At 44.2% G+C, this 25,502-nt stretch overlaps 1 protein-coding gene across 2 annotated transcripts in view; it reads right to left on the bottom strand.

Moving 5' to 3' along the window:
• STX1A (syntaxin 1A) overlaps positions 1–25,502 on the bottom strand; it is a 557,770-nt gene that overhangs the window by 50,418 nt on the left and 481,850 nt on the right. For both annotated transcript variants that reach the window (XM_030185767.1, XM_030185768.1), the window contains exon 8: positions 21,364–21,501. In XM_030185767.1, coding sequence (XP_030041627.1) covers positions 21,364–21,501 — 138 coding nt within the window. The remainder of the gene's footprint in view (positions 1–21,363; positions 21,502–25,502) is intronic.

The raw sequence follows: 25,502 nt of genomic DNA, 5'->3' as shown, positions 1-25,502 counted from the left end.
CAAACATAACACCTCTTTGTGGAATCTTTCCTGGAAGCAAGCAAGACTCGGGAGACACCCTCAGAAAGACCTAAGGAGGCGAAGTCTACGCTCTTAACATCCAGGCTGTGAGAGCCAGAGACTGAAGGTTGGGATGCAGAAGTGCCCCTTTGTTCTGAGTGATGAGGGTTGGAAAACACTCCAATCTCCACGGTTCTTTGGAGGACAACTCCAGAAGAAGAGGGAACCAAATCTGATGCGGCCAAAAGGGCGCAATCAGAATCATGGTTCCGCGGCCTTGCTGCAGTTTCAGCAAAGTCTTCCCCACCAGAGGTATGGGAGGATATGCATACAGGAGACTTCTCCCCCAATGAAGGAGAAAAGCATCCAACGCTAGCCTGCCGTGGGTCTGATATCTGGAACAGAACTGAGGGACCTTGTGATTGGTCTGAGTGGCAAAAAGATCCACCGAGGGGGTGACCCACGCTCGGAAGATCTTGCGTACCACGCCAGAGTTGAGCGACCACTCGTGAGGTTGCATTATCCTGCTCAACCTGTCGGCCAGACTGTTGTTTACGCCTGCCAGATACGTGGCTTGGAGAAGCATGCTGTGAGCGCGAGCCCATAGCCACATCTGGACGGCTTCCCAACACAGGGGGCGAGATCCGGTGCCCCCCTGCTTGTTGACGTAATACATGGCAACCTGACTGTCTGTCTGAATTTGAATAATTTGATTGGACGGCCAATCTCTGAAAGCCCTTAGAGCGTTCCAGATCGCTGGCAACTCCAGGAGGTTGATCTGAAGTCCTGATTCCTAGAGGGACCAAGATCCTTGAGTGTGAAGCCCGTCTACATGGGCTCCCCACCCCAGGAGAGATGCATCTGTAGTCAGCACTTTTTGTGGCTGAGGAATTTGGAAGGGACGTCCCAAAGTCAAATTGGATCGAATTGTCCACCACTGAAGGGAATTGCGAAATTCGGTGGGTAGCTGGATTGCATTCTCTAGATCCCCTGCAGCCTGAAGCCACTGGGAAGCTAGGGTCCATTGAACTGATCGCATGTGAAGACGGGCCATGGGAGTCACATGGACTGTGGAGGCCATATGTCCTAGTAGTCTCAACATCTGCCGAGCTGTGATTTGCTGAGACGCTATGGCCAAGGAAACAAGAGACAGAAGGTTGTCCGCTCTCACCTCTGGAAGATAGGCATGAGCCGTCTGTGAATCCAGCAAAGCTCCTATGAATTCTAGTTTCTGAACTGGAAGAAGATGGGACTTTGGGTAATTTATGACAAACCCCAGTAGCTCCAGGAGTTGAATAGTCATCTGCAGGGACTGCAGAGCTCCTGCCTATGAGGTGTTCTTCACCAGCCAATGGTCGAGATAGGGGAACACACGCACTCCCAGTCTGCGTAGCGATGCTGCAACTACCGCCAGGCATTTGGTAAACACCCTGGGCGCAGACGTGAGCCCTGGGCGCAGACAGAATCGTAGATACTGCCTGTGAGCTGGCAGTATTGGGATGTGCGTATAAGCATCCTTTAAGTCCAGAGAGCATAGCCAGTCATTTTTCTGAATCATGGGAAGAAGCGTGCCCAGGGAAAGCATCCTGAACTTTTCTCTGACCAGATATTTGTTCAGGGCCCTTAGGTCTAGGATGGGACGCATCCCCCCTGTTTTCTTTTGCACAAGGAAGTACCTGGAATAGAATCCCAGCCCTTCTTGCCCTGGTGGAACGGGCTCGACTGCACTGGCGCTGAGAAGGGCGGAGAGTTCCTCTGCAAGTACCTGCCTGTGCTGGAAGCTGAAGGACTGAGCTCCCGGTGGGCAATTTGGAGGTATGGAGATCGAATTGAGGGAGTATCCTAGCTGGACTATTTTGAGAGGCCACCTTTGGTGAAAAAATTTTAACCTCCCCACGACCGGCAGATCTTCTGGCACAGACACTTTGATAGCGGCTATGCTCAACTGGAGCCAGTCAAAAGCCCGTCCCTTGCTTTTGCTGGGAAGCTGCGGGGGCCTGTCTAGGCGCACGCTGTTGACGAGAACGAGCACACTGGAGTTCAGCCTGAGAAGGCTGTTGAGAAGGTGGATTGTACCTACGCTTATTGTAAGCATAGGGAGCATTCCGCCTTCCCCAGAAAAAGCATCTAACTGACGAGGTAGATGCTGAAGGTGCCCAGTGGGAGAGATTGTCCATAGCGGTTTCCCGCTGGTTGAGCTGTTCGACCACCTGCTCGACTTTCTCGCCAAAAATATTATCCCCCCAGCAAGGGACATCTGCCAGCCGCTGCTGAACCCTATTGTCCAGGTCAGAGACACGCAGCCATGAGAGTCTGCGCATTACTATACCTTGTGCAGCGGCTCTGGATGCAACATCAAAACAGTCGTAAGCACCCCTGGACAGGAATTTACGACATGCTGTCTGACCACCTCCTGAAAAGGCTTATCCACCAAGTCTGCCAGTTGCTTGACATTGTTCCGCATGTGGATGCTCATGTACAGCTGGTACGACTGAATCTTGGACACGAGCATGGAGGACTGGTAGGCCTTCCTCCCAAAAGAGTCCAGAGTTCTAGATTCTCATCCCGGGGGCGCCAAGGCAAAATCTCTAGAACTTTTGGCTCTCTTGAGAGCAGAATCCACAACCATAGAGTCGTGAGATAACTGCGACTTCATCAACTCAGGCTCCCCATGGATTCGATACTGGGACTCAGTTTTTTGGGGGATGGTGGGATTAGATAGTGGTTTCATCCAGTTCTTCAGCAATGTCTGCTTAAGGACATTATGCAGAGGAACATTGGACGACTCCTTAGGTGGTGAAGGACAGTCAAGGACCTCGAACATCTCGGCCCTGGGCTCATCCTCAGAAACCACCAGGAAGGGAATAGCCACAGACATTTCCCGCACAAAGGAGGAGAAAGAAAGGCTCTCTGGGGGGGAAGTTCCCTTTCAGGCGGAGTGGGATCAGAAGGAAGACCACAAGACTCCTCAGAAGAGAAATACCTGGGGTCCTCCTCTTCTCTCCACGAGGCATCCTCCTCGGTGTCAGACAAGAGTTCACGAACTGCAGTCCGAAACTGGGCCCGTCTCGACTCGGAGGAACCACATCCTCGATGACGACGTCGAGAAGTCGACTCCCGTGCCGGCGGCGATGAAGTTCCCTCCAGCGATGTCGACGGGGAGTCAACCTGGTTGGCATCGGCGTCGGGGACCACACCACAGGCACCCCCGGTACCGGAACAGACTGGCGCAGCAGCCCCTCCAGGAGACCTGGAAGAATGGCTCTGAGGTGCTCGTCAAGAGTGTCTGCCAGGAAAGGCTGTGGGGCCAGTGCAGGAGCTGGAGGCAGAACCTGTGCAGAGGAAGGAGGCGGTACCGGACTGTCCGAAGACCGACACCTCTTAGATGGAGGGTGAGCGGTCCTCCCGGCGTCGATAGTCCCTCGACGCCCCGGAGCTCCCGGTATCGTGTGTAGAAGGAGATCGACGCCAATGCTTCTTAGCCTTCGCTTGATGCACGGCATCGGTACTCCTTGGTACTGACGAGGAGGATGTGGAATCCACATGCCTCCTCGGGGTCGGGTCCGAAAGTGGTCGGTCCCGATGGGTCTTTGCAGCAGGAGCCTTCGAGACAGGTGGAGACCCACTCGACAGCTCACTGCTCCCAGCGTGCGGTGGTCTCCAGACAGGTATTACCTGCTGTCCCGATGTTGATGCCATCTCCGGTGCCGACGCCACCGACCTTGGTACCGCTGCCGATGCGCCGGGCAAGGCTCCAAACAGACGTCCCCGCTGAGCCTGTCTCGACGCCTGTGTACGCTTTTTAAGGCTAAGACACAACTTACATGCGTCTGGGCGATGGTCGGGCCCAAGGCACTGGATACACCACGAATGGGGATCAGTACATGAGATTGCCCGGTTGCACCGATCACACTTCTTGAAGCTGCTGGGAATCCTCGATGTCGTGGACGGAAAAATAGCAGAGGCAAAGTCAAAATTCGCGATGGTGCCAAGAAAAAAAGGGGCACAAAAAGAGAAACGCGAACGCACAGCCCAAAAGGGCCGTGACAGAAGCGAAAGAAAACTTAAGAGGGCCCAACTAAGAAATAAGGGAACTACTAGAAAGATTTTTTCTGTATACTAACTGTCTCCAAGAGGAGAATGAAGAAAAGAAGAAAGCAGGACTCTCGCGTGATGGGCAGAAACCTGATGGCCACGCCCGCGCCCGATCGAAGACTCTAGCAAACTTTGATTGCTAGGTAGATTCCGGTCTCGGGGCTGCCGTGGACGTCACTCATCAGTGAGAACAATCAGCCTGCTTGTCCTTGGAGAATGTGGGATACAAATGCAAACAAACAAACAAACAAATAAATAAATAAATAAATAAATAAAATCTATCACATCCATGCAGTCACATAGATAGGGGAAGCCTTGACAAGTAGATGGATGGGTTGCAGATGTTACTGGGGACCTGTCCATTAGAGGGCCCATCAGCATAATGTAATTACCTACCATGATAATAGGCAGATCTCCTAATTCTAAGCATTTCTTGTCAGACCCTGTCCCCCAATGGTTGGGCAACACATATTCCCCCAAATTAGCCTCCCACTGTATGATCACCACTGGACATCTACTACAACCTTCTCCACTGTGCACACAAGTGATTTCCCAATTAAAATTGCCACACCCGAAGATGCATGTACCATTTTTCTTACCCAATCTTGTAATTTTTTATGTTCCGTATTATCCAAACAAGTCTCTTCCAAACATGCTAACTGAATTTTCCTACACTTTACTTGAATTAAAAATGTATACCTCTTTATGGGTGACCCAATTTCTGTTACATTCCAAGTACTACATGAACTCTGTTCATGTATAACTAAACTTTCACACATCAAAATACATAAATGGAAAATTACACTTTTGTCTTAGGATCCAACTGTCAAGTCTCCAACCAGATCCATTCTGCCCTGTCACCATATATCTAACTCCCAACCTCCATCCCTTCCATCCTCAATCCCCTCATCTCCATACTCAGTTCTCCCTCTTTATTCCCTAATATGCCTCTGTCAATCCTATACACCCTTATATTATGGATCACTTTTACTCCCCTCAATCTCCCACATTAATATGGCTATCTTCAATATGAAAGCTTACAAACTAGGGGAAATGCTAAATCACCAGAGTCATATCATAAATATGCACATTAAGACTCCAGAATTATATCACAACTACAAATTTTATTGCATCTATGTGTCTTTACAAACCGAATGACACATCTACAAAACACATACAAATACACCACCATTCATTCACCATTCACACTTCACCAGCAATAACAACCAGTATAAAGCACATATAATTGAACATCATAAATGTAATTCATGTAATATTCACAAATATTCATCAGCAAATGTCCATCAGAAATAAACTGGCGCTTGTCTTCTTGTGTACTGTTCTTTTCATAAGCGCATTCAATAGCGCTGATCATGAGTTCATGTAGCACAAGGCATATCCTTGCTTGTGCTCCACAGCCGGTGTGACTCACAGTCGTCAACATCAACCATTGCATTCATTAACACTCAAAATGAATACATCTACTGAACTCAGATGGTACATTGCCAGTTTTCAATTTTTACAACCAGTTGCAGGTCATGGGTGAAGGCTGACTAAAATCACCATCAAGGCAGATACAGATACTTTTCATATTCTCCACAATTCCCCGATGCTGGACCGCATTTCAATACTCTTCCTCAGGAGGAATCATCTTTTCACCTACACCATTATAATGGTATACTTATCACCCTCTAAACCAAACCTTAACAAACAATATCACTTCAAGGTAACCCAAATACATATCACTTACTGTCATTCTTCTGAGTGACTGCTTGCCAGGTGGGAGCTCGCATAAGTGAGGGTCGAAAACCACACCACAAGACTTTATGACAGGGGCGTGAGCTTCTCAACTTAAATACCAGGCAATGCTAACCACGCCCGGTATCTATTTAAAGACGTACAATATTATACCCATTCCACCTCTTGATTAAGGCCATACGGGGCCACCGTCCCCCAGGTAAAAATGTGCCATTGCTCAATTACGAGCAGCCGAGCACTGATATCACCCCCTCTGCTGGGGGGAGGAACTTGCGTCAATATAACACAGCGAAGCTGATCTGTCGAGTGATTACATGCCCTCCAATGGGCCAGCAGAGGGGTTCCAATTTATTATGACGTATATTGCTGATATGTTCAGCCAGTCTGTTCTTCAATTGCCTCTTGGTGTGCCCAATGTAGTGTAAATCGCACGAGCATGTAATGCAGTATATTACGTGTTCGCTGGTACAAGACATGTTGTATCTCAACAAAAACTGTCTGTTGCTGTGGGGGATGGTAATCATATTGGTGTATATGCACCTGCCACAATGGGAGTGCCTACCACTGCCCGTATCTTTTCTAGGTCTTTTTAATAATTCTCCTATTTTGGATTGACGTTTGTAAGCCACCTTTGGGTGCTCGCTGAACTCAGGGTGTACCGCTAAAACGTGCCAATATTTATGTATAGTCGAGCAGATACCTGCATCTTTTTGAGAAAATGGAATGACACAGGCCATAGTGTTTTGAGGGGCTTTGTGTCTAGGTAAAAATAACCACGGGCGATAGGCATACAGGGCCCTTTTGAAAGCATTCCTGAGGACCCTCATGGGATATCCACGGGCTATAAATCTATCAATCATGACTGCAGCCTGTTGAAATGCGGTCTAGCATCGGGGAATTGTGGTGAATATGAAAAGTATCTGTCTTGATGGTGGTTTTAGTCACCCTTCACCCGTGACCTGCAACTGGTTGTAAAAATTGAAAACTGGCAATGTACCATCTGAGTTCAGCAGATGTATTCATTTTGAGTGTTAATGAATGCAATGGTTGATGTTGACGACTGTGAGTCACACCGGCTGTGGAGCACAAGCAAGGATATGCCTTGTGCTGCATGAACTCATGATCAGCGCTATTGAATGCGCTTATGAAAAGAACAGTACACAAGAAGACAAGCGCCAGTTTATTTCTGATGGACATTTGCTGATGAATATTTGTGAATATTACATGAATTACATTTATGATGTTCAATTATATGTGCTTTATACTGGTTGTTATTGCTGGTGAAGTGTGAATGGTGAATGAATGGTCGTGTATTTGTATGTGTTTTGTAGATATGTCATTCGGTTTGTAAAGACACATAGATGCAATAAAATTTGTATTTGTGATATAATTCTGGAGTCTTAATGTGCATATCTTCAATATGACTCAAGAACAGAAGCATTAAATGGCCCACCTCCACAGACCAAAAAAACTCCCATCCTCATTATACTTTATTGTAGCGTAACCCTTCTCTTCCTCGCCTTCCTTTTCAAACATCTATTACAATAATGAAACTACCCCTTCTAAACTTCCTGCAAAAATCAAGTCAACTTGACGAGAAAAAAAAGAAATCAAACTCTTTATGGTAGCTCTGAGATCCAGAAGTGAACAAGTTGCTAAACGCCATACCAGAGCAATAGCATACATAGCCAATGAATATTTTCCATTCACAAGCTATCCTGTAGCTGGTAAAGTCAAAGACAGTTTCTGCAGAATAATCCTCGACATTCCAGCTGTAAATAACTATTGCTTGCTATCTTGCAGAGTGATGCGTTGGCAATCTAACCACTGCTCAGCCACTTCCCCCTGATGCCAAATCTTGAGTGTTACTGGATGAGGAACAGTGAAATGCATCTCGAGTTCCACTAATTCCGCACAAATGTCTGCATAGCTATATCTTAAAGTTGCAACACAAACTGAATAATCTTCGATGATACTTTTGTTTCTGCTGATAGAAGTGTGTTTCATTTTTCCAGTAAGCCTGAAGAATAGCAAGTTTATGCACATACATAACATAGAGGGGCATAATTGAATGTCGCCGGCCAAATAGATCGCCGGCGATCTATGTTGGCGGCGGCGCTACAGCTGGCCGGAACCGTATTATCGAAAAAGATGGCTGGCCATCTTTTTTTTTCGCTAATACGGTTTAGCCCGTCCAAATGCCGTGGAGTTCGCCGGGTTTGAGATGGCTGGGTTTGTTTTTCAGCGATAATGGAAAGTTATGTCGGCCATCTCAAACCCCGGCCAAATTCAAGGCATTTGGCCGTGGGAGGAGCCAGCATTTTTAGTGCACTGGCCCCCCTGACATGCCAGGACACCAACCAGCCACCCTAGGGGTCACTGCGGTGGACTTCAGAAAAGCTCCCACGTGCATAGCTCCCTTACTTTGGGAGCTGAGCCCCCCAAACCCCCCCCCCCAAACCCACTACCCACACATGTACTGCACCCACTAAAATTGCTCCAGGGACCTGCATACAGCCTCTAGGACTTATTGCTGCTGTATAACTTTGGCACACCAGTTCACACCTGAAGACTAATCTCTCTGAAAAAGTCCTTTCTTGAAATAACCACGTTTACTCACAGTTAACTGCAGATCAGAGGTTGTGCCCCACTGGCAAAGACTAAGTACTAAGATTAGCTACTGCTGGCACAATGGTGTACAATGCCCTCTTTCAGCACCATTCAAGGTAAGAACTACGTTCTCTAACGTGGGTAACACAGGAAAGGGAACAAAAACTGGCTTACAAAAATGGCCACTACCGCATGGACTACAACAGGAAACAAAACGGGGCACACTCTAACCCAGTTAGCAGGGGGGAAAAGCACCATGGGAGTAGAGCCCAGTACCCTATACCCACCACAATGCATTGCTAATGTGACTCTGCAGGGCACCTAACAGAAAAGGTGTCACACTCATCCGAGAGCCACATCGCAACCAGGGAAAGGCTGTCGGAGGATACAACACATTCTGCTGTCATGGAGGTGGGTACGGCATTTGAGGCTGGCCTACAGGCTGGCAAAAAAGGTTTTTAGTTTTATTTTTTTTAGTTTGGAAGGGGATTGGTGACCACTGGGGAAGTATGGGGAGGTCATACCCCATTCCCTCCGGTGGTCATCTGGTCAGTTGGGGCACCTTTTTGAAGCTTGGTCGTGAAAATAAAAGGACCAAGTAAAGCCGGCGAAATACTGCTTTTTTTTTTCCATTATCGGCGAAAGCCGGCCAATCTGGTAGCCACGCCCATGCCCGCCCACGTCCCGCCTTCACTAATCTACCGACACGCCCCCTTGAACTTTCGACGGCGAAGCGACGGGAAAGCGGCAAAGCTGTCAAAAATGCCGCTTTTGATTATACCAATTTCGCCGCTTTTAAGAAATCACCGGCCATCTCCCAATTTGTGTTGGAAGATGGCCGGCGATCACTTTCGATTATAAGCTGGACAGTAACATAGTAGATGACGGCAGAAAAAGATCTGCACACATAATTTAACATTTTTGTAATCACTACTCAAGATTGTGTCTCTTCCTCCCTGTAGCATCCAAGTCTATGTGCGCGATCAAGCCTCAGCTTCCTCCCATTGCATAGGTATGTAGAGAGTTGCTGGCAGCCACTGATCGAAAAAACCAACTAGCTCCATTTCTTTCAATGACTTTAGTTCAGTCAGCCAAATATTACTTTGCTGATGATTCTCTGAAACATCCAGTTTCAGTTCATATCTCTGCAGCTTCTCTTGAAACTCTACTTGAGAACGGGATTCTGTTAGGCCTTCATCTTTCCAGATCTCTCTTTCTAGTCACATACAGCCTAATTCTATATATGGCGCTCAAAATTGTACATGGAAATTTAGGTGCACGCCTAATTTCCACATGCAATTTAACTGAACAAGTCAATTAGTGCTAATTAGGCGCTAATGATCAATTATTGGTGCTAATTGGCATTAATTAAAATTTGCATACACATTTTTAGGCGCCAGAATCCCTGTTTAAATTTTACATGCGGCTCTGAAAAGAATACATGGCCATGGGTGGACTGGGGCATTCCTGGAATTTATGCGCAGTTTTATAGAATGAGGGAGATCGGCACGTAATTTAGGTGTGAGAATTTGCACCAGGTTTTACTTGGTGTAAATCTTTGTGCCTAAAATTGGGTGCAGATCCCGGTGCAAAATGTTATTCTATAAATGGCAACCAATGGAGCACTGCTCATAGAATAGCGCTTAGTGTGAAATTTTATCAGTGACAATTTTTTGGTGCTATATATAGAATTTTGGCGATAATCCTGCAAAGTTTGTGAAATAGTCTGCATTTGTTCTCAGAGATGCTCAAACTTACTATTTAGAGCTTAGACTACTACTGCTGTCACTTATGATAGCCAGGCTGGTGGAAGCATTAAAGTCTCCGGTGCTGGCTCTACCAATTTATTCTCTCCAAGTTGTAAGTTTTGCCCTCTCCTTTTGCATGTGTTCAACATATCCCCTGTTAATTTGCTCAAATATTTGTCCATTTAGCTGTTAGCCATCCATCTCTTCATGCCAAAGGCATGGATTCTCACTCTTACAAAGAGAATGAGGTAAGATTTTCAGGTGGACTTGAAGCACCGAGATGCTCAATGTATCACCACCTTCAAAGTGCAATTTATTCTCGTCATGGCTTTTGCAATCTAACCTACTTGGAGACACTGCCTGGGAGAACAGCCAGGATGAAGGAAAGAAGAGCTTGGGGAAGGACATATGGAGAGAGAAGGAGGGACTGGGGAGAAACCAGCGGAGAGGAGTCAACCTTATGGTTAACTTTTTAAAATATATCTATCTATGCATTTAGTTCACACTTTTTCCAAGGTGAGTTACATTCAGATACTAATGACTACAATGCTATTTGAATGCCAAACATTTGCTCAAAGTTCAATTAAATGTAGAGGTAAATATCCAACAATGACCCGATCACATAACTTTAAACGGATAAGATATCTGTTTAAAGTTTAGTGGATTTTCAGCAGTGCCCTCTCTACAAGTGGTGCTGCTGAAAATCCACATATATATTTAAATGGATATCTTATCTGTTTAAACTTATTTATCTTATCAATTTAAATTTATACCTGCCATTGATGTATTTTACATAAATGCATAAGTTACTTGTTTAGCAGTTGAATTTTGGTGCTTAAATGAATAACTTAAAGCCACCCTTGGCCTACCTCAAACCACGTTCCATCTTAAAATATATACTCTGGCTGTTTAGCAACTTAAAAAGCAAGTTATATATTTATCCAGTGTATATTTTTTAAAGCAATTATGCTTATGGATCCGTATTCAAAAGAACTTACCTATAGAGTAGCAGCCATTACATGGATAAATACCCCTATCTGTAAATACCCTAGCTGAATGCTGCTGCTGAGCACCTTGGGTAGCACCAGAGACAGCAGAGCGTGGGCATTCTGCCTAACTCTACAGATAGTCGGAGATATTCAGGTGCCATCTGCATATATATGTGAATAAATTTAGCCAGCAAAAAGGCTGTCCTAATTTAAACTCCATAGCAAAATGGATAGTGGATGGATATTCCCACTATCCGAACAGCCAGCAATGGTCACTGCTCTTCATGTATGTTCAATGCCACTTGCTATCCAGAAATCTGTGCTGAATATGAAGAATGTGCCACAGATAGCATCTAAAAATATTGACCATTATGCTGGAATATTAACCCAGCACTATTTCTGGGAGAATATACAGTGCATAGACTTTAAACTGATGTTTCATTGTGGAGGGTAGTATATATATATTTGTAAGAAAATTCCATTACACTAGTGTATTATAATACAGATTGGACAAACAAGCAGTATCCCAGCCTGCTGTAAATCCAGAACTCATAGGTAGCATAAGCGATGATTTCTTGGAAGGGGCAAGCACTGCGATAAAACAAACTGTACACTGTCACAGGCACAATTAAACATCACAACACAACACCAGACAGCAGAACAGCTAACAAAGCAGGGCATGCAAGGCTGGAGCAGGCAGATTATATAATACACCATCACAGTATTTACCTGCAGATCAAAGCACCCACTCTCATCCAGGGTATTAACGGCAGCGTGTTAAATAAAAACAAGGAGTGCAAAGGGTTAAAGATGAGAAGAAACAGGCCGGGTGCACTGGGTGTGAATTACTCCACCACACAGGGTTGCTTTCATAGGGTAAATGCCATCTTGACCACACACCATTCCGCACTTCTTAATACAAGTACAACATGTGACATCCTGTCTCATATACAGAGGGGCAAATTACACTTTTCACACACAAGTGCAACATATGAATCCTGCACTTCTCATGCACAGGTACAGCTCACCCATACAGAAAGGCACGTCTTGCATTTCATTCATAGGTATAGAATGTACCACACTTTCACACACAGACAGGCATGTCTTACACTCCTGATACACTAGAACAGCTTTTCTCATATACAGAGAGGCAGGTTCTATGTTTCTCATATAGGTATATACACACACTTCTAAACAGTAAATTATCCCTCTGAATGATAACGTTCTAGGTATAGCATTCCTTACTTTTCACAGCCAGATACAATTTGATTAAAGTCTTCACACCACACAGTGTGTTCCATAGTCCCGCAATAGCTTTATGCCTGAGACTCTGGGAATAGTCTGGGTCCATATCAGAAATTCTCTTGCTTAGCTTCCCTGCTTGCTGAATCCTTCCCTTATTCATTTACCCTCTCATGTTGCAAAGAAAAAATGTGAATATGTGAGGATTGTTAAAAACCAGAGCCTGCCATGCCCTGGAATGCCTTTCTACATGTCAGGCTTTAGCTCATAATCTACAACTCCAGCTACAATCACTAATTAGTCTTTATACCTAATGTCAATGAGGCAAGCTTTAGATTTGTTAGTTTCCTGAAACAAAAGAAACCATATTAACACAGGGCCCATGTAGACTATGAGGGTTTCTCACCTTTATTTTTGAGGCATGTAGATGAGATTACAAGTAAATCAGGAAAACTGTCATACACGACAACAGTCATATTTAACAAAGGACTGTATCTGTGCCCACAGGCATTATCTTTGTGAAATTTGCTCTTCAAGAGATGAAATCATCTGGAGTGGGGTACTGTGTACCACCATATTCTAAGATACAGGATGTCCGTTTTAAAAATGTTCCAACAAAGAAAAACCTCTCTCATATAATGGCAAGAAATAGTATTTTTATCAATAGACTATTAATTCTGTAGAGTGCATCGACTTTTAAGGGGGAAAAATTAAGGAAAAAAGCCTCTGAATCTAACCCAACCTCCAACCCAAGTAGTCATCTCTATATATAAAAGGCACGACCAATGTTCTATGAGGCCTCCAGCCGGAAGTGTGAAGGGGGAGAGATATCCGGTTTCCCCATGAGTGTCTGCCCCGCCCTCGCTCTCTCTGTAACACAAACAGTGAAGGAAAAAACACAGCAAAGCACAAAATCAAATCGCTCTCTCTGTAACAGTGAAGGACTCAGAGGGGGGAGGGGAGAGAGGGCAGAGGGCAGGGACACACACACTCCCACATGCACACAGAAGAAAACCTTGCTAGCCCCCGTTTCATTTGCATCAGAAAAGGGGCTTTTTTTACTAGTTTAGTAATAACAACGGTTGGGGAAACTTTTGCTGGGAGTATTATCATCATCGGCAAAAAACCCTTTAATTCCAAATATATGTGAAAAAGATGCTAAAACTCTACAGAATCAGCTAGGGATCCATATGGCACGTGAAAGTCAAAATCATAACTTAGCTTTCAGGTGCAGATACAAAACAAACTTGTGAGTCATCGGTCCAACACACTGACTTTGGCCAAGATTTTGCTAATAACGCTGTGTCAAGGTGTAAGTAACCTTCAAAGACAAAAGAATCATGTGGTTCAAAAAGGAAAACCGTGAAAACATAAATAAACAAAAAGTGTATAAGTAGGATCCATAAACTTAATCTTTAAAGCTCATAATAATCATAGTTCAAATATGAATACTTGCCAAAAAAGTTCAAAACACAGGCTTGCTTCCTGCTTGCTGGTCCCTAACAAAATGGCTGCGGTATCTCCTCTTTATGAGTGTGCTGTCTAGGATATATGATGTCATATCCTGTGATGTTAATCACATCAGCTGTCATGTGTGACCTACGGGTCCTAAAGGGAAGATCTTGTATGACTAGTAATTTAGTCTCTGTTTTATGTTTATTTAACATAACAGACTCCTCAAAGAGAATTTTTCAGGAGGATTTATCTTGAAAAGTTTATTTATTATTATTTATCAAAGTAAACCTCTCCAATCAAATCTTAAATTAAGCCCCATAGGTTCCTCTGTTTTGACACAGCGTTATTAGCAAAACCTTGGCCAAAGTCGGTGTGTTGGACCGATGACTCACAAGTTTGTTTTGCATCTGCACCTGAAAGCTAAGTTATGATTTTGACTTTCACATGCCATATGGATCCCTAGCTGATTCTGTAGAGTTTTAGCATCTTTTTCACATACAGTGGTGGAAATAAGTATTTGATCCCTTGCTGATTTTGTAAGTTTGCCCACTGACAAAGACATGAGCAGCCCATAATTGAAGGGTAGGTTATTGGTAACAGTGAGAGATAGCACATCACAAATTAAATCCGGAAAATCACATTGTGGAAAGTATATGAATTTATTTGCATTCTGCAGAGGGAAATAAGTATTTGATCCCCCACCAACCAGTAAGAGATCTGGCCCCTACAGACCAGGTAGATGCTCCAAATCAACTCGTTACCTGCATGACAGACAGCTGTCGGCAATGGTCACCTGTATGAAAGACACCTGTCCACAGACTCAGTGAATCAGTCAGACTCTAACCTCTACAAAATAGCCAAGAGCAAGGAGCTGTCTAAGGATGTCAGGGACAAGATCATACACCTGCACAAGGCTGGAATGGGCTACAAAACCATCAGTAAGACGCTGGGCGAGAAGGAGACAACTGTTGGTGCCATAGTAAGAAAATGGAAGAAGTACAAAATGACTGTCAATCGACAAAGATCTGGGGCTCCACGCAAAATCTCACCTCGTGGGGTATCCTTGATCATGAGGAAGGTTAGAAATCAGCCTACAACTACAAGGGGGGAACTTGTCAATGATCTCAAGGCAGCTGGGACCACTGTCACCACGAAAACCATTGGTAACACATTACGACATAACGGATTGCAATCCTGCAGTGCCCGCAAGGTCCCCCTGCTCCGGAAGGCACATGTGACGGCCCGTCTGAAGTTTGCCAGTGAACACCTGGATGATGCCGAGAGTGATTGGGAGAAGGTGCTGTGGTCAGATGAGACAAAAATTGAGCTCTTTGGCATGAACTCAACTCGCCGTGTTTGGAGGAAGAGAAATGCTGCCTATGACCCAAAGAACACCGTCCACACTGTCAAGCATGGAGGTGGAAATGTTATGTTTTGGGGGTGTTTCTCTGCTAAGGGCACAGGACTACTTCACCGCATCAATGGGAGAATGGATGGGGCCATGTATCGTACAATTCTGAGTGACAACCTCCTTCCCTCCGCCAGGGCCTTAAAAATGGGTCGTGGCTGGGTCTTCCAGCACGACAATGACCCAAAACATACAGCCAAGGCAACAAAGGAGTGGCTCAGGAAGAAGCACATTAGGGTCATGGAGTGGCCTAGCCAGTCACCAGACCTTAATCCCATTGAAAACTTATGGAGGGAGCTGAAGCTGCGAGTTGCCAAGCGACAGCCCAGAACTCTTAATGATTTAGAGATGATCTGCAAAGAGGAGTGGACCAAAATTCCTCCTGACATGTGTGCAAACCTCATCATCAACTACAGAAGACGTCTGACCGCTGTGCTTGCCAACAAGGGTTTTGCCACCAAGTATTAGGTCTTGTTTGCCAGAGGGATTAAATACTTATTTCCCTCTGCAGAATGCAAATAAATTCATATACTTTCCACAATGTGATTTTCCGGATTTAATTTGTGATGTGCTATCTCTCACTGTTACCAATAACCTACCCTTCAATTATGGGCTGCTCATGTCTTTGTCAGTGGGCAAACTTACAAAATCAGCAAGGGATCAAATACTTATTTCCACCACTGTATATTTGGAATTAAAGGTTTTTTTTGTCGATGATGATAATACTCCCAGCAAAATTTTCCCCAGCCCTTGTTATTACTAAATGACTACTTGGGTTGGAGGTTGGGTTAGATTCAGAGGCTTTTTCCCTTAATTTTTCCCCCCTTAAAAGTCGATGCACTCTACAGAATTAATAGTCTATTGATAAAAATACTATTTCTTGCCATTATATGAGAGAGGTTTTTCTTTGTTGGAACTTTATATGCAATACTCTCTTCTCCTTGAGTTAGGACATAACGTTTTAAAAATGTTGCCATCTTAGGGATTCTTCACCACTCAAATTGAACAAGTGTCCTTATGACCACATATAAGCCTATACAATTGCCATTCACATAGGTGGTGTGGGAACTACAGCAGAAAATTCTTTATATGGAGCTGCGTGCTTTGTGAACCAAAGAGACTGGAATCTTTAGAAGCAAAGGAGTATGGGATGTTGCAGTCAAACTAAGACAGCTTTATGAAGAAATTTATCTTTTTGTTCTTTCTATTGACACTGGAAAAACACACCCTTCTGGAAATAACTAGATACCTCATTGGGGCTTACAGAGGTGCTGGAGCTGAAGTAGTTGACCTATCTCAAGAGAGCTTTAGCGAGGCTCCTTAAGGAATTTGTAAGATTTTGGTTTACATTCATTTTCTACTGGCTAGTTCAATTGTGGAAATGTAAGGGCAATTCTATAATTGGATGTGTGTAGTTGCACACGCCACACATACATACAAGTGCAGAGATAATTGGCATGTATGTGCACTTCACAAACATATGAGCGTACACATGGGTGAAGCATGAAGCATGGGCAGGACATGAGTGTGCCTAATTTACGTGCATTACTTACTAAACCTACAAACAAAATTGTTTGAAAATTTTTTTGCAGTACTCTCACTTGTTCAAATAAAGACACCTTTAAACAAACAAGACCTCAAATCTTCCGATAGGGACAAATTCCAAAGGTATTGAAATATTCCACTATCTTAGGTGGGAGTAAGCTATTATCATCGGTCAATGAAATAAAGTGGAAGAAGAAAAAAGAATCAGTACAAAAAAACTCCCAAACCATGGAGAAAAACTACTGATTCAAAAAAAAACCTCTTTCACCTGTTATGATCGTGGTCAGAACCCCTCTCAAACTTACCTTTTTCCTGGGGGTCAGCTTCTTTGCTGGCTTCTGTTTCTTTTGTCTGTCCTTTCTGAGCAGCTGTCTCTCTCTCTCTGTGCTGGCAGCTTCCAGCAGCATGGGGCTAATTGTTTCACTCTACTACAGCTGTGTGTGTGGACGGAGTTAGCTCTAACTCTCTTTGGGTGTACTGGCTTTAAGTGCTTCACGGTGTTGCATTGGTGTGGGTTGGGCCTCTATGGGTTTCAGTGTGCTCTCTGGGTCAGTGTGCTGTTGCCTGGGGCTAGGGAGTGTGACATCATCAGGGAGGACCTTGATAAGGAAGTGGTGTTGTTTCCTTCAGAGCCTTTGCAACGGTGGTGTTTGCTTTAGGTAGGGTGGTGCAGTGTGCACTTCTGACTTTGTGTCTAGTTTCCCTGCTTGCTTTTGCTAAGGTCCAGGTTAGTGTTAGTGCAGTGTGCACTGGTGTTTGTGTGTTTAGCTTTCCTGCTTTGGTTTTGGAAGCATTGCTGTGTGTAGGGCTTTGGAAGCTCTGTTACTGTTAGAAGTACTTCAGGGTTTGGTGTTAGGAACACTACAGATTTTGCTGTTAGAAGTACTCCTGGTGTTTGTGCTATTGGGAGCATTGCAGACTTTGCTGTTTGGGTTTTGGTGCTGTAGGAAGCACCTTGTTAGTTTGGTGTCTAGCTTGCCAGATTAGTGCTTAGGAAGCACCTTGTTAGTTCTGTGTCTCACTTGCTAGGGTAGTGCTTAGGGAACTACTTGTTAGTTTTGTATTTAGCTTGCTAGAGCAGTGCTTAGGTAGCTTGTTAGTTTTGTGTTTAGCTTGTTAGTGTAGAGCTCTGCTTGTAGCTTGGTGCTTAGTAGCACCTGTGTTAGCTTTGTGTTTAGTTCCCTGCTCTGTTAGTTTAGGGCTTAGGAAGTCCCTTTGTTGAGCAGGGCTTAGGAGCTCCTGTTTAGTATAGGGCTTAGGAAGTCCTTTTGTCAGTTTACTGTCAGGAACACTCCTGCGGGTTTAGGGCTTGGGAGCATGTAGATCAGTTTAGGTTTAGGAGCACTTCTTTTTCCAGTCCTGGTCCTTGTGTCATCCGGTATGTCCTGCCGGCCACTCGAACCCAAGGGCTCAACCCTTTGGGGGGGGGGGGGGTAGTGGCCAAGCGCAGGTGAAGCTGTATGGACCAGTCCAGTGTGCTCCAGTCCAGTGTGTTCCGGTCCGGTGTGTGTTCCAGTCCTGTGTCCTCCAGTCCGGGGAATTGCAGTCCAATGTTCCAGTCCTGTGTCCTCCAGTCCGGGGGATTCCACTCCATGTGTTCCAGTTCGCTGGGCAGTACCTGCAGTCCCTGCAGGTGTGCTTGCCCAGTGTTGGTTGGAGGGTTTTGCCTGCTGCTGTCGCTCCTCAGCAGCAACCCAAGGGCTCACATTTGCTCCAGAGCCCGGTCCCGCGGGCTCTGAACCTGAGAACCTGACATCACCACATAAAAAAAGAACAGAGTGAATGTACATACAAAAATGTACGTATATATCTAATATACAAAAAATGTGTAAAGATACACCAAAAAGCGCTAGATCTTGCCTATAGTGAAACCTCACCTATGCAAGTAAGCTTACTGCCCAAAAAGTTGGGAAGAAGTCAACAAAAATTCTTGAAGGATAATATTCAAAACTTCAATGAACAGCTGTAGGCAAGATCTAGCGCTTTTTGGTGTTATCTTTAAACATTTTTTGAGTATTAGATATATACATATATTTTTGTATGTACATTCACTCTGTTCTTTTTTTATGTGGTGGAAGGGTTTTTTTTTTAATCAGTAGGTTTTCTCCATGGTTTGGGAGTTTTTTGTACTGATTCTTTTTTCTTCTTCTACTTTATTTCATTGACCAATGATAATATCTTTCTCCCACCTAAGATAGTGGAATATTTCAATAGCTTTGGTATTTGTCCCTATCAGGAGATCTGAGGTCTTGCTTAACAAGTGAGAGTACAGTGACAAATTTTTTCAAACTATTTTTTTGTATGTTTACTACGTGCATTACTTACAAAATATTGTAAATTACGTGTATGAATCTAGCACTTAGGCATGTCCATTTATGCCTGCCATCAACTTGGTGTAAGTGAGTGTGCTGAACTTTGTGAACACAAATGCAGGTTTACACCTGTATTTTGTAACAGCAGCTATGCATGCAGTGCGTACCATCAGAGTGCATAACACGTAGTGCCCAGTTATAGAATTGCCTCCTTACTGTTTAACATGTGGGGTGGAACTAAGGAGACGTGGAGGGGCATTTTTGATATGACGTCTAAGTCCAACTTTGGACGTTTTGATAAAAATTTAGCCATTTTTGAAACAGAAAAAAGTCTTATTTTTTCAAAAATGGCTATTTTCGAGATGTTTTGTGCTCAAAACCTTTATCTTTTTGGTCCAGTTTCGAAACAAAAAAGGACCAAGTGAAAAACGCACAAGATCAAGCCATTGGGATGTAGGACAATCCAGCTTTCTTAGTAGACTGGCTACACAAACATCCTAGGAGAGCAGTGGGGCATCCTAGGGGGCACTGCAGTGGACTAAGGTCCTAGGTACACATCTCACCCTTATGCCCTCCAAACCCCACAAAAAGCCTACTGTACTACAATAGTCCTTACTGCTGCAGGTATCACCTAGACATAGGTACAGTAGGTTTTTGGTAGGTTTTGAAGGGGTGACACTTTCCACAAATGTAAGAGTGGATTATGGGTCTGGGTCACCTTCTCTACAGCGCACCGCACTGACCACTAGGCTATTCTAGGAACCTGATTGCTGCTCTAATAGGACTGAAAAAAACATCAGAAGATTTACTCAAACGATCAACACTTATTACAAGTGACCTCAGTGACGACTCGTTTCACATGAGCATATAGCTCATGATGCACCTTACTCTCCATCGGTTACAAAAACTTTAACTCCTACTTATAATAACTTAATATGCAACTCTGCAATCATTTAATGCTTATGTAAAAAGTATGTATGACTTAGCTTTTGAAAGTGTTGAGTGCTTCAGCAAATTTGTAATTGTGGCTCCCACTCATTTAAACCTTAGAATTTGACCTTTTAAAGAGATATAACATCTGTAGATGTCATAGAAGCTGGTATGTACTGTTTCATTCACAATTTTGTGGGGTGGGAGAGGGTCAGTGACCACTGAAGGAGTAAGGGGGTGTTATTCCTTTATTCCTACAGTGGTCATCTGGTCATTTAGGGCACTTTTTTGTGGTTTATTCATTAATAAAAGAGGTCTAGACCAAAACATCCAACTTATAGCCCAGATCTCGCCCTTAAAACGCCTCTTGTGATTTGAATGCACTTCTGATGGACTTCATAGAAAAATGTCTAAAAATTGGTTTTGAAAAATACCAATTTGGACATTTTTGTAAGAAAAACATCCAAATGCAGATTTCTACCACTTTTTGGACATTTTTCTGTTTTGAAAATGAGCCCCATAATGATCTTTGTAGTTATTTCTCAAAGAAAGTTTTCTCTTACAACATAGTAATTGTTTTGCCTAAGACTGAAACTTGCATTTTTTTATTGAATTTGACAGCACCTGAGGTTTTAGAAAGCCACAATTAATCTTTATGAGCTAAGTTAAGCTCCAGGTGGCTTTTGTCAGATAAACTTGGAACTGGGGTTGCATAAACCGGTATTCTATTATTTTTAGTGCTTCCTTTAGAGGATGGATTCCAGAGTCACAAATGAGGCCAACTGTGCACCCCAAGGCAGCAATACTGATGTGCTGATTTAACAGAGACACCCTACTCTAAAGATAGCATCCTGCTGGTAGCCTAGACCCGATTCATGTGCCACGTTGGTCTTCACTCCCAATCCTCAACTGTGTGCAAATCTTTCTCATCATGCATGATTATTAGGGATATCCTAAACACCTGACCTGTTGGTGGCCTTTGAGGATTGGGAGTGCAGAACAAGGCTGTATTGTCTCATAGTCAGGCAGAGCTGGTATTAGAGGGTGGCAACCAGGGCAACTTCCCTTGGCCCGTATGCTACAGAAGGCCCTAAGCCTGCCTCAAGCTGAAGGGGGCATAGATCTGGGCTCCTGTATATCTAAGGTTGGCCCTACAATCAGGCTGCTGCTAAGACAGCATGTACATCAGATTTCCAATTGCCAGAGCTGCTTTTTATGTAATTCCCCACCCCCCCCCCCTTGTTGGGTTATAGATATGTCATGCAGCTTACCTGACTCTCCACTAGCATGGCCATATCCATGAACATGTCATGCAGTTCACGGATGCTATTTTCCAATTTGATAATTTCGCTGTGCCGTGTTTCAATCTCATTCAGTGCTTGTTTTGTGATATTAGAATCCATGATGATCTTGGAAGAAAGAGCAATCAAAAACCTTAGCCTACATAAACATAACATTTTAATCCTAACATGTCTTACCATTGAGATCACTGTATGAAGCTATTAAAATCATGATTCAATAAATCAAATATCAATAAACAATACGTAAAAAGAGATACAATACTAGAAAAATATAAAATAATTTTAGTAAAATTAGATGACTTAAAACTCTACAAATATAAACATTGTAAATAAATCAGTTGAACAACTGATTCATTTTTATACGCCTGGAAAAAAGCCATGCTCTTACTGAATGTTTGAATAATAAATAATCTGATGTGATGAATTTCTTTGGGGGAGGGTGCTACATAAAGGTAGAATGAAACAAGCCTGGGTTCTGGCAAGTTTGCTTTTCTCACAGAGGGAAGAAAGCCTTATAGGCAGATCTAAGGGCACAAAAAGAGTGTACATTTCATTAAACAATCCTAAAGATAAGATGCCTTTGAATGCCTGTACCAGGCCTTTGAATCTGACTCTAAGATACATAGTAACCAATGCAGTTCAACACAGCAGTACCTGAATAATGCTGCTAATGGGTGTAATGGAGTTCCCCTTCAGCTCATTCCTTCACAGAGCCACATAAAAAAAAAAAAAAAAACTAACTCTTGAGGGCTCAGCAGGAAGGGAGGCCAGTTAAAACTCCAGGGCACAGACAAGCCAGAGAGACTCAGGGAAGACAAGTGCAGCCCTCCAGCATACACTTTTACAGCCTATGTAGGTAACAAAACACTGTCTGAGCAGGGTTGCCATACAAAAAAAAAAATTCCCACACAAAACCTGCACACACCCCACCCCCGACGTCATCACCCCCGCCCCTTCCGTCATCACCCCCGCCCCTGCCGTCATCAACCCCGCCCCTTCCGTCATCACCCCCGCCATCAGCCCCACCCCTCCCGTCATCACCCCGCTCCCGCCATCAGCCCCGCCCCCACAGTCATCGCCCCGCCCAATACGTCAACAAACCTCGCCCAAAACGTCACAAACCCCGCCTCTGTCGCCATTAGCCCCACCCCCTGCCGGCCAAAAAACCGCCCAAAACCCGCACAGAAAAAAGAAAACGAGCCCAAAAAACCGCAACCCGCCGCGGGCAAACGTTTCCCATGGCGGGTTGCGGAAAACCGCCCAATTGGGCGGGAAAACCGCCCATCTGGCAACCCTGTGTCTGAGGTAAGAAAAGCTTTATCTTGGAATCTTGACAAAAGTCCTGATCCTTTGTGGCCTGGTCAGAGCCAGGCCAGAGGTTAATACTGAAGTGAAGTGCAAATAGTGACTGTGGCAGTCTGTGTGAAGATTCTATCTGATTTTCAGGAGCCTTTATTTCCAATTTACCATGTGTATAAAGTGAACAGGATTCAGCATCTCTACTATAATAAAAGGCACCTTCAACATTCTGAAGCTGACTCTGTGGCTTCAAGTGAAGGGTTCGTAAAGATTGTTAGGTTCGTTGCTCTGTCACCATCTCGCTCGGCCCCGCCCTTGAGCCTCTGATAGGTCCGCCGCCCTTGACGTCATCGCGTTTTGACGTCATCACGTTTCGATGTCAAAGGCGGCGGACCTATCGAGGTGCGAGGGCGGCGCCGACAGAGATGGTTAAAGAGCGACGAACCTGATGAAAATTACGAACCCTTCACTTCAATGAAGCCACGGAGTCAGCTTCACATCGTTGCAGGTGGGTGGCTGGAGGGGAGGGGAGAGGAGGGGAAGAGAGGGGGCAACTACCCTGGAACTGGGAGGGAGGGTGGGTGGCCGGACCCTGGAACTTGGAGGGGGGCCAGGCGCATCCAGAAACTGGGATGGAGGGAGGGTGGTTGACCCAGAAACTGGGAGGGAGGGGGAGAGGGGGGAAAAGACCCTGGAACTGGGTGGGTGGGAGGAAGAGCGGACCCTGGAACGTGGAGGGGGTCCGGACCCTGAAACTGGGAGGGAGGGGGCACAGGCGGACCTTGAAACTGGGTGGGAGGGGGCCCCCGGCACACACTCTCATTCTCACACACACACACACTCTCGCACAGTCTCACTCTCTCTGTCACACACACTCACACATTCACTCTTTCTGCATCACACACTCACTCACACACACACACTGTAAAACACACACACTCCGACGAAAACCTTGCTAGCACCCATTTCATTTGTGTCAGAAACGGGCTTTTTTTCCTAGTATCTTAATAAAGAATTTTGCTTTATTTTAAAGCTTTGTGTGGCTGAATTTATTTTGGCACTGTGCCCAAATCTCAATCATGCTACCACAATAGGATTAACCCTGGTTCTTCTCAGACTCTGCCCCAGACCACCTTGGCACTGCCCAGAGAGTGATAAAACATTTTTACAAGAGGCAGTCCAGACCCAGCTCCAATCCCAGGCAGTCAAACCTCTCTGGCCAACACGCAAGACTAAAGAATAGTTTTCAATTTATCATCAAAAGTTTTAACACCTGTTCAGCTTCAAGTTTTAGAATTGGAGATTATCATTTGTACCCTCTAGCAAAGTAGATGCTTTTACAGTGAGACAACAATTACACTGGGGTTTTTTTTTTTTTTTTTTCGAAAACTGAGATTAAGAACTCATTTTGATCAGGATTTTCAGTAGGATGGGGAAGGTGTAGAGGTTTCTTTTATTAAATCACATAAGGCACCACCTCTTATGTTCTTATCTAATCACTAAAACATTTCAACGGCTAGTATTGAGAGATTTACAGAAGATGTAGGAAGATTTACAGCATCCATCGAGTAATTTGACAAAAGCACAATTTAATGCCATTTGGGAATTACAATTGGACAATATGATTGTTATTTTAAGAGCACATAAAGGGAGGGGGGGGGGGTAGTCCAGGATAGGGACAAATACAAAGTTGAAGCTATGTGACAGTTATTGGATAAAGAGGTTTATTATCAATTATTACAAGACCCTACAGACTCTATTCAAGCTGAACTGTTTATCTTATTAAAATCTGCTTGTGATAAAGGGATAATTTCTACACAAAAAGTTCATTAACTTTATAAATCATATCCGGTAACTCCTCACATTTATTTTATACCAAAAATACATAAATCTTTGGAGTCTCCTTTGGGTAGACTGATTGTTTCTGGGAGAAATTCATTGTTTGAACCATTGTCACAATTCCTGGATTTTCACCTGAAAGAGAAATTAATCTCTATTCCCTCATATATGCGTGACTCTACACATCTGTTGCAAATTTTGGATTGTTTATCCATTCAGCAGGAATCTCAATTAATATTGATCACTATGGTTGTAGTGTCCTTGTACACCAATGTGCCCCAGCAGATGGCTTTACAACTTATATACAATATTGGTAGTTTGGATTTGTCAGTAGAAAAATCAACTTTGTTAAATAAATTGGTACAGTATGTGATTACTAAGAACTATTTTCAATTTGAAAATTCTTTTTTTCCTACAGACAAAAGGAGTGGCGATAAGGTGCCACAGTAGCACCCATTATCGCTTGTTTATATATGGCATCTTTTGAAACGAACCATTTATACTTGTCACAGTTTACATCTTACATCAAATTATGGAAACATTAGAAATGCCCGTTTCTGGCAAAAATGAAACGGGCGCTAGCAGGGTAATCCCCCCCCCCCGTCCTCCCTCCCTCCCGAGTTGCAGACACCCCCTCCGTGCCTCCGTTCCGAGTTGCACACCTCTCCTCTTCGTCCTTCAGTGACGTGGTTGCGAGGGCCGCCCCGCCCTCAACGTCATCGCGTTTTGACGCGAGGGCGGAGCTACAGTGACTGGAGCCTGCAGGCCAAACCGGATATCTCGGGCGCCTCAAGTTTCCGGCTTGAGCTTGAGGCTTCAAAGTGCCTTTTATATATATAGGTGATGTGCTGCTGCTGTGGACCGGGGATCAGAAAACACTACAATTGTTTTTGCATTACATCAATAATTTGAGTTCCACGTTGGAGTACATCATATAGACTTTTTGGATATTCATATAAGTTATGATCATC

Source organism: Microcaecilia unicolor, chromosome 13 (assembly GCF_901765095.1).
Source record: "Microcaecilia unicolor chromosome 13, aMicUni1.1, whole genome shotgun sequence".
NCBI classification, from domain to species: domain Eukaryota; kingdom Metazoa; phylum Chordata; class Amphibia; order Gymnophiona; family Siphonopidae; genus Microcaecilia; species Microcaecilia unicolor.
This window is presented reverse-complemented; position numbering and strand designations above follow the sequence as displayed.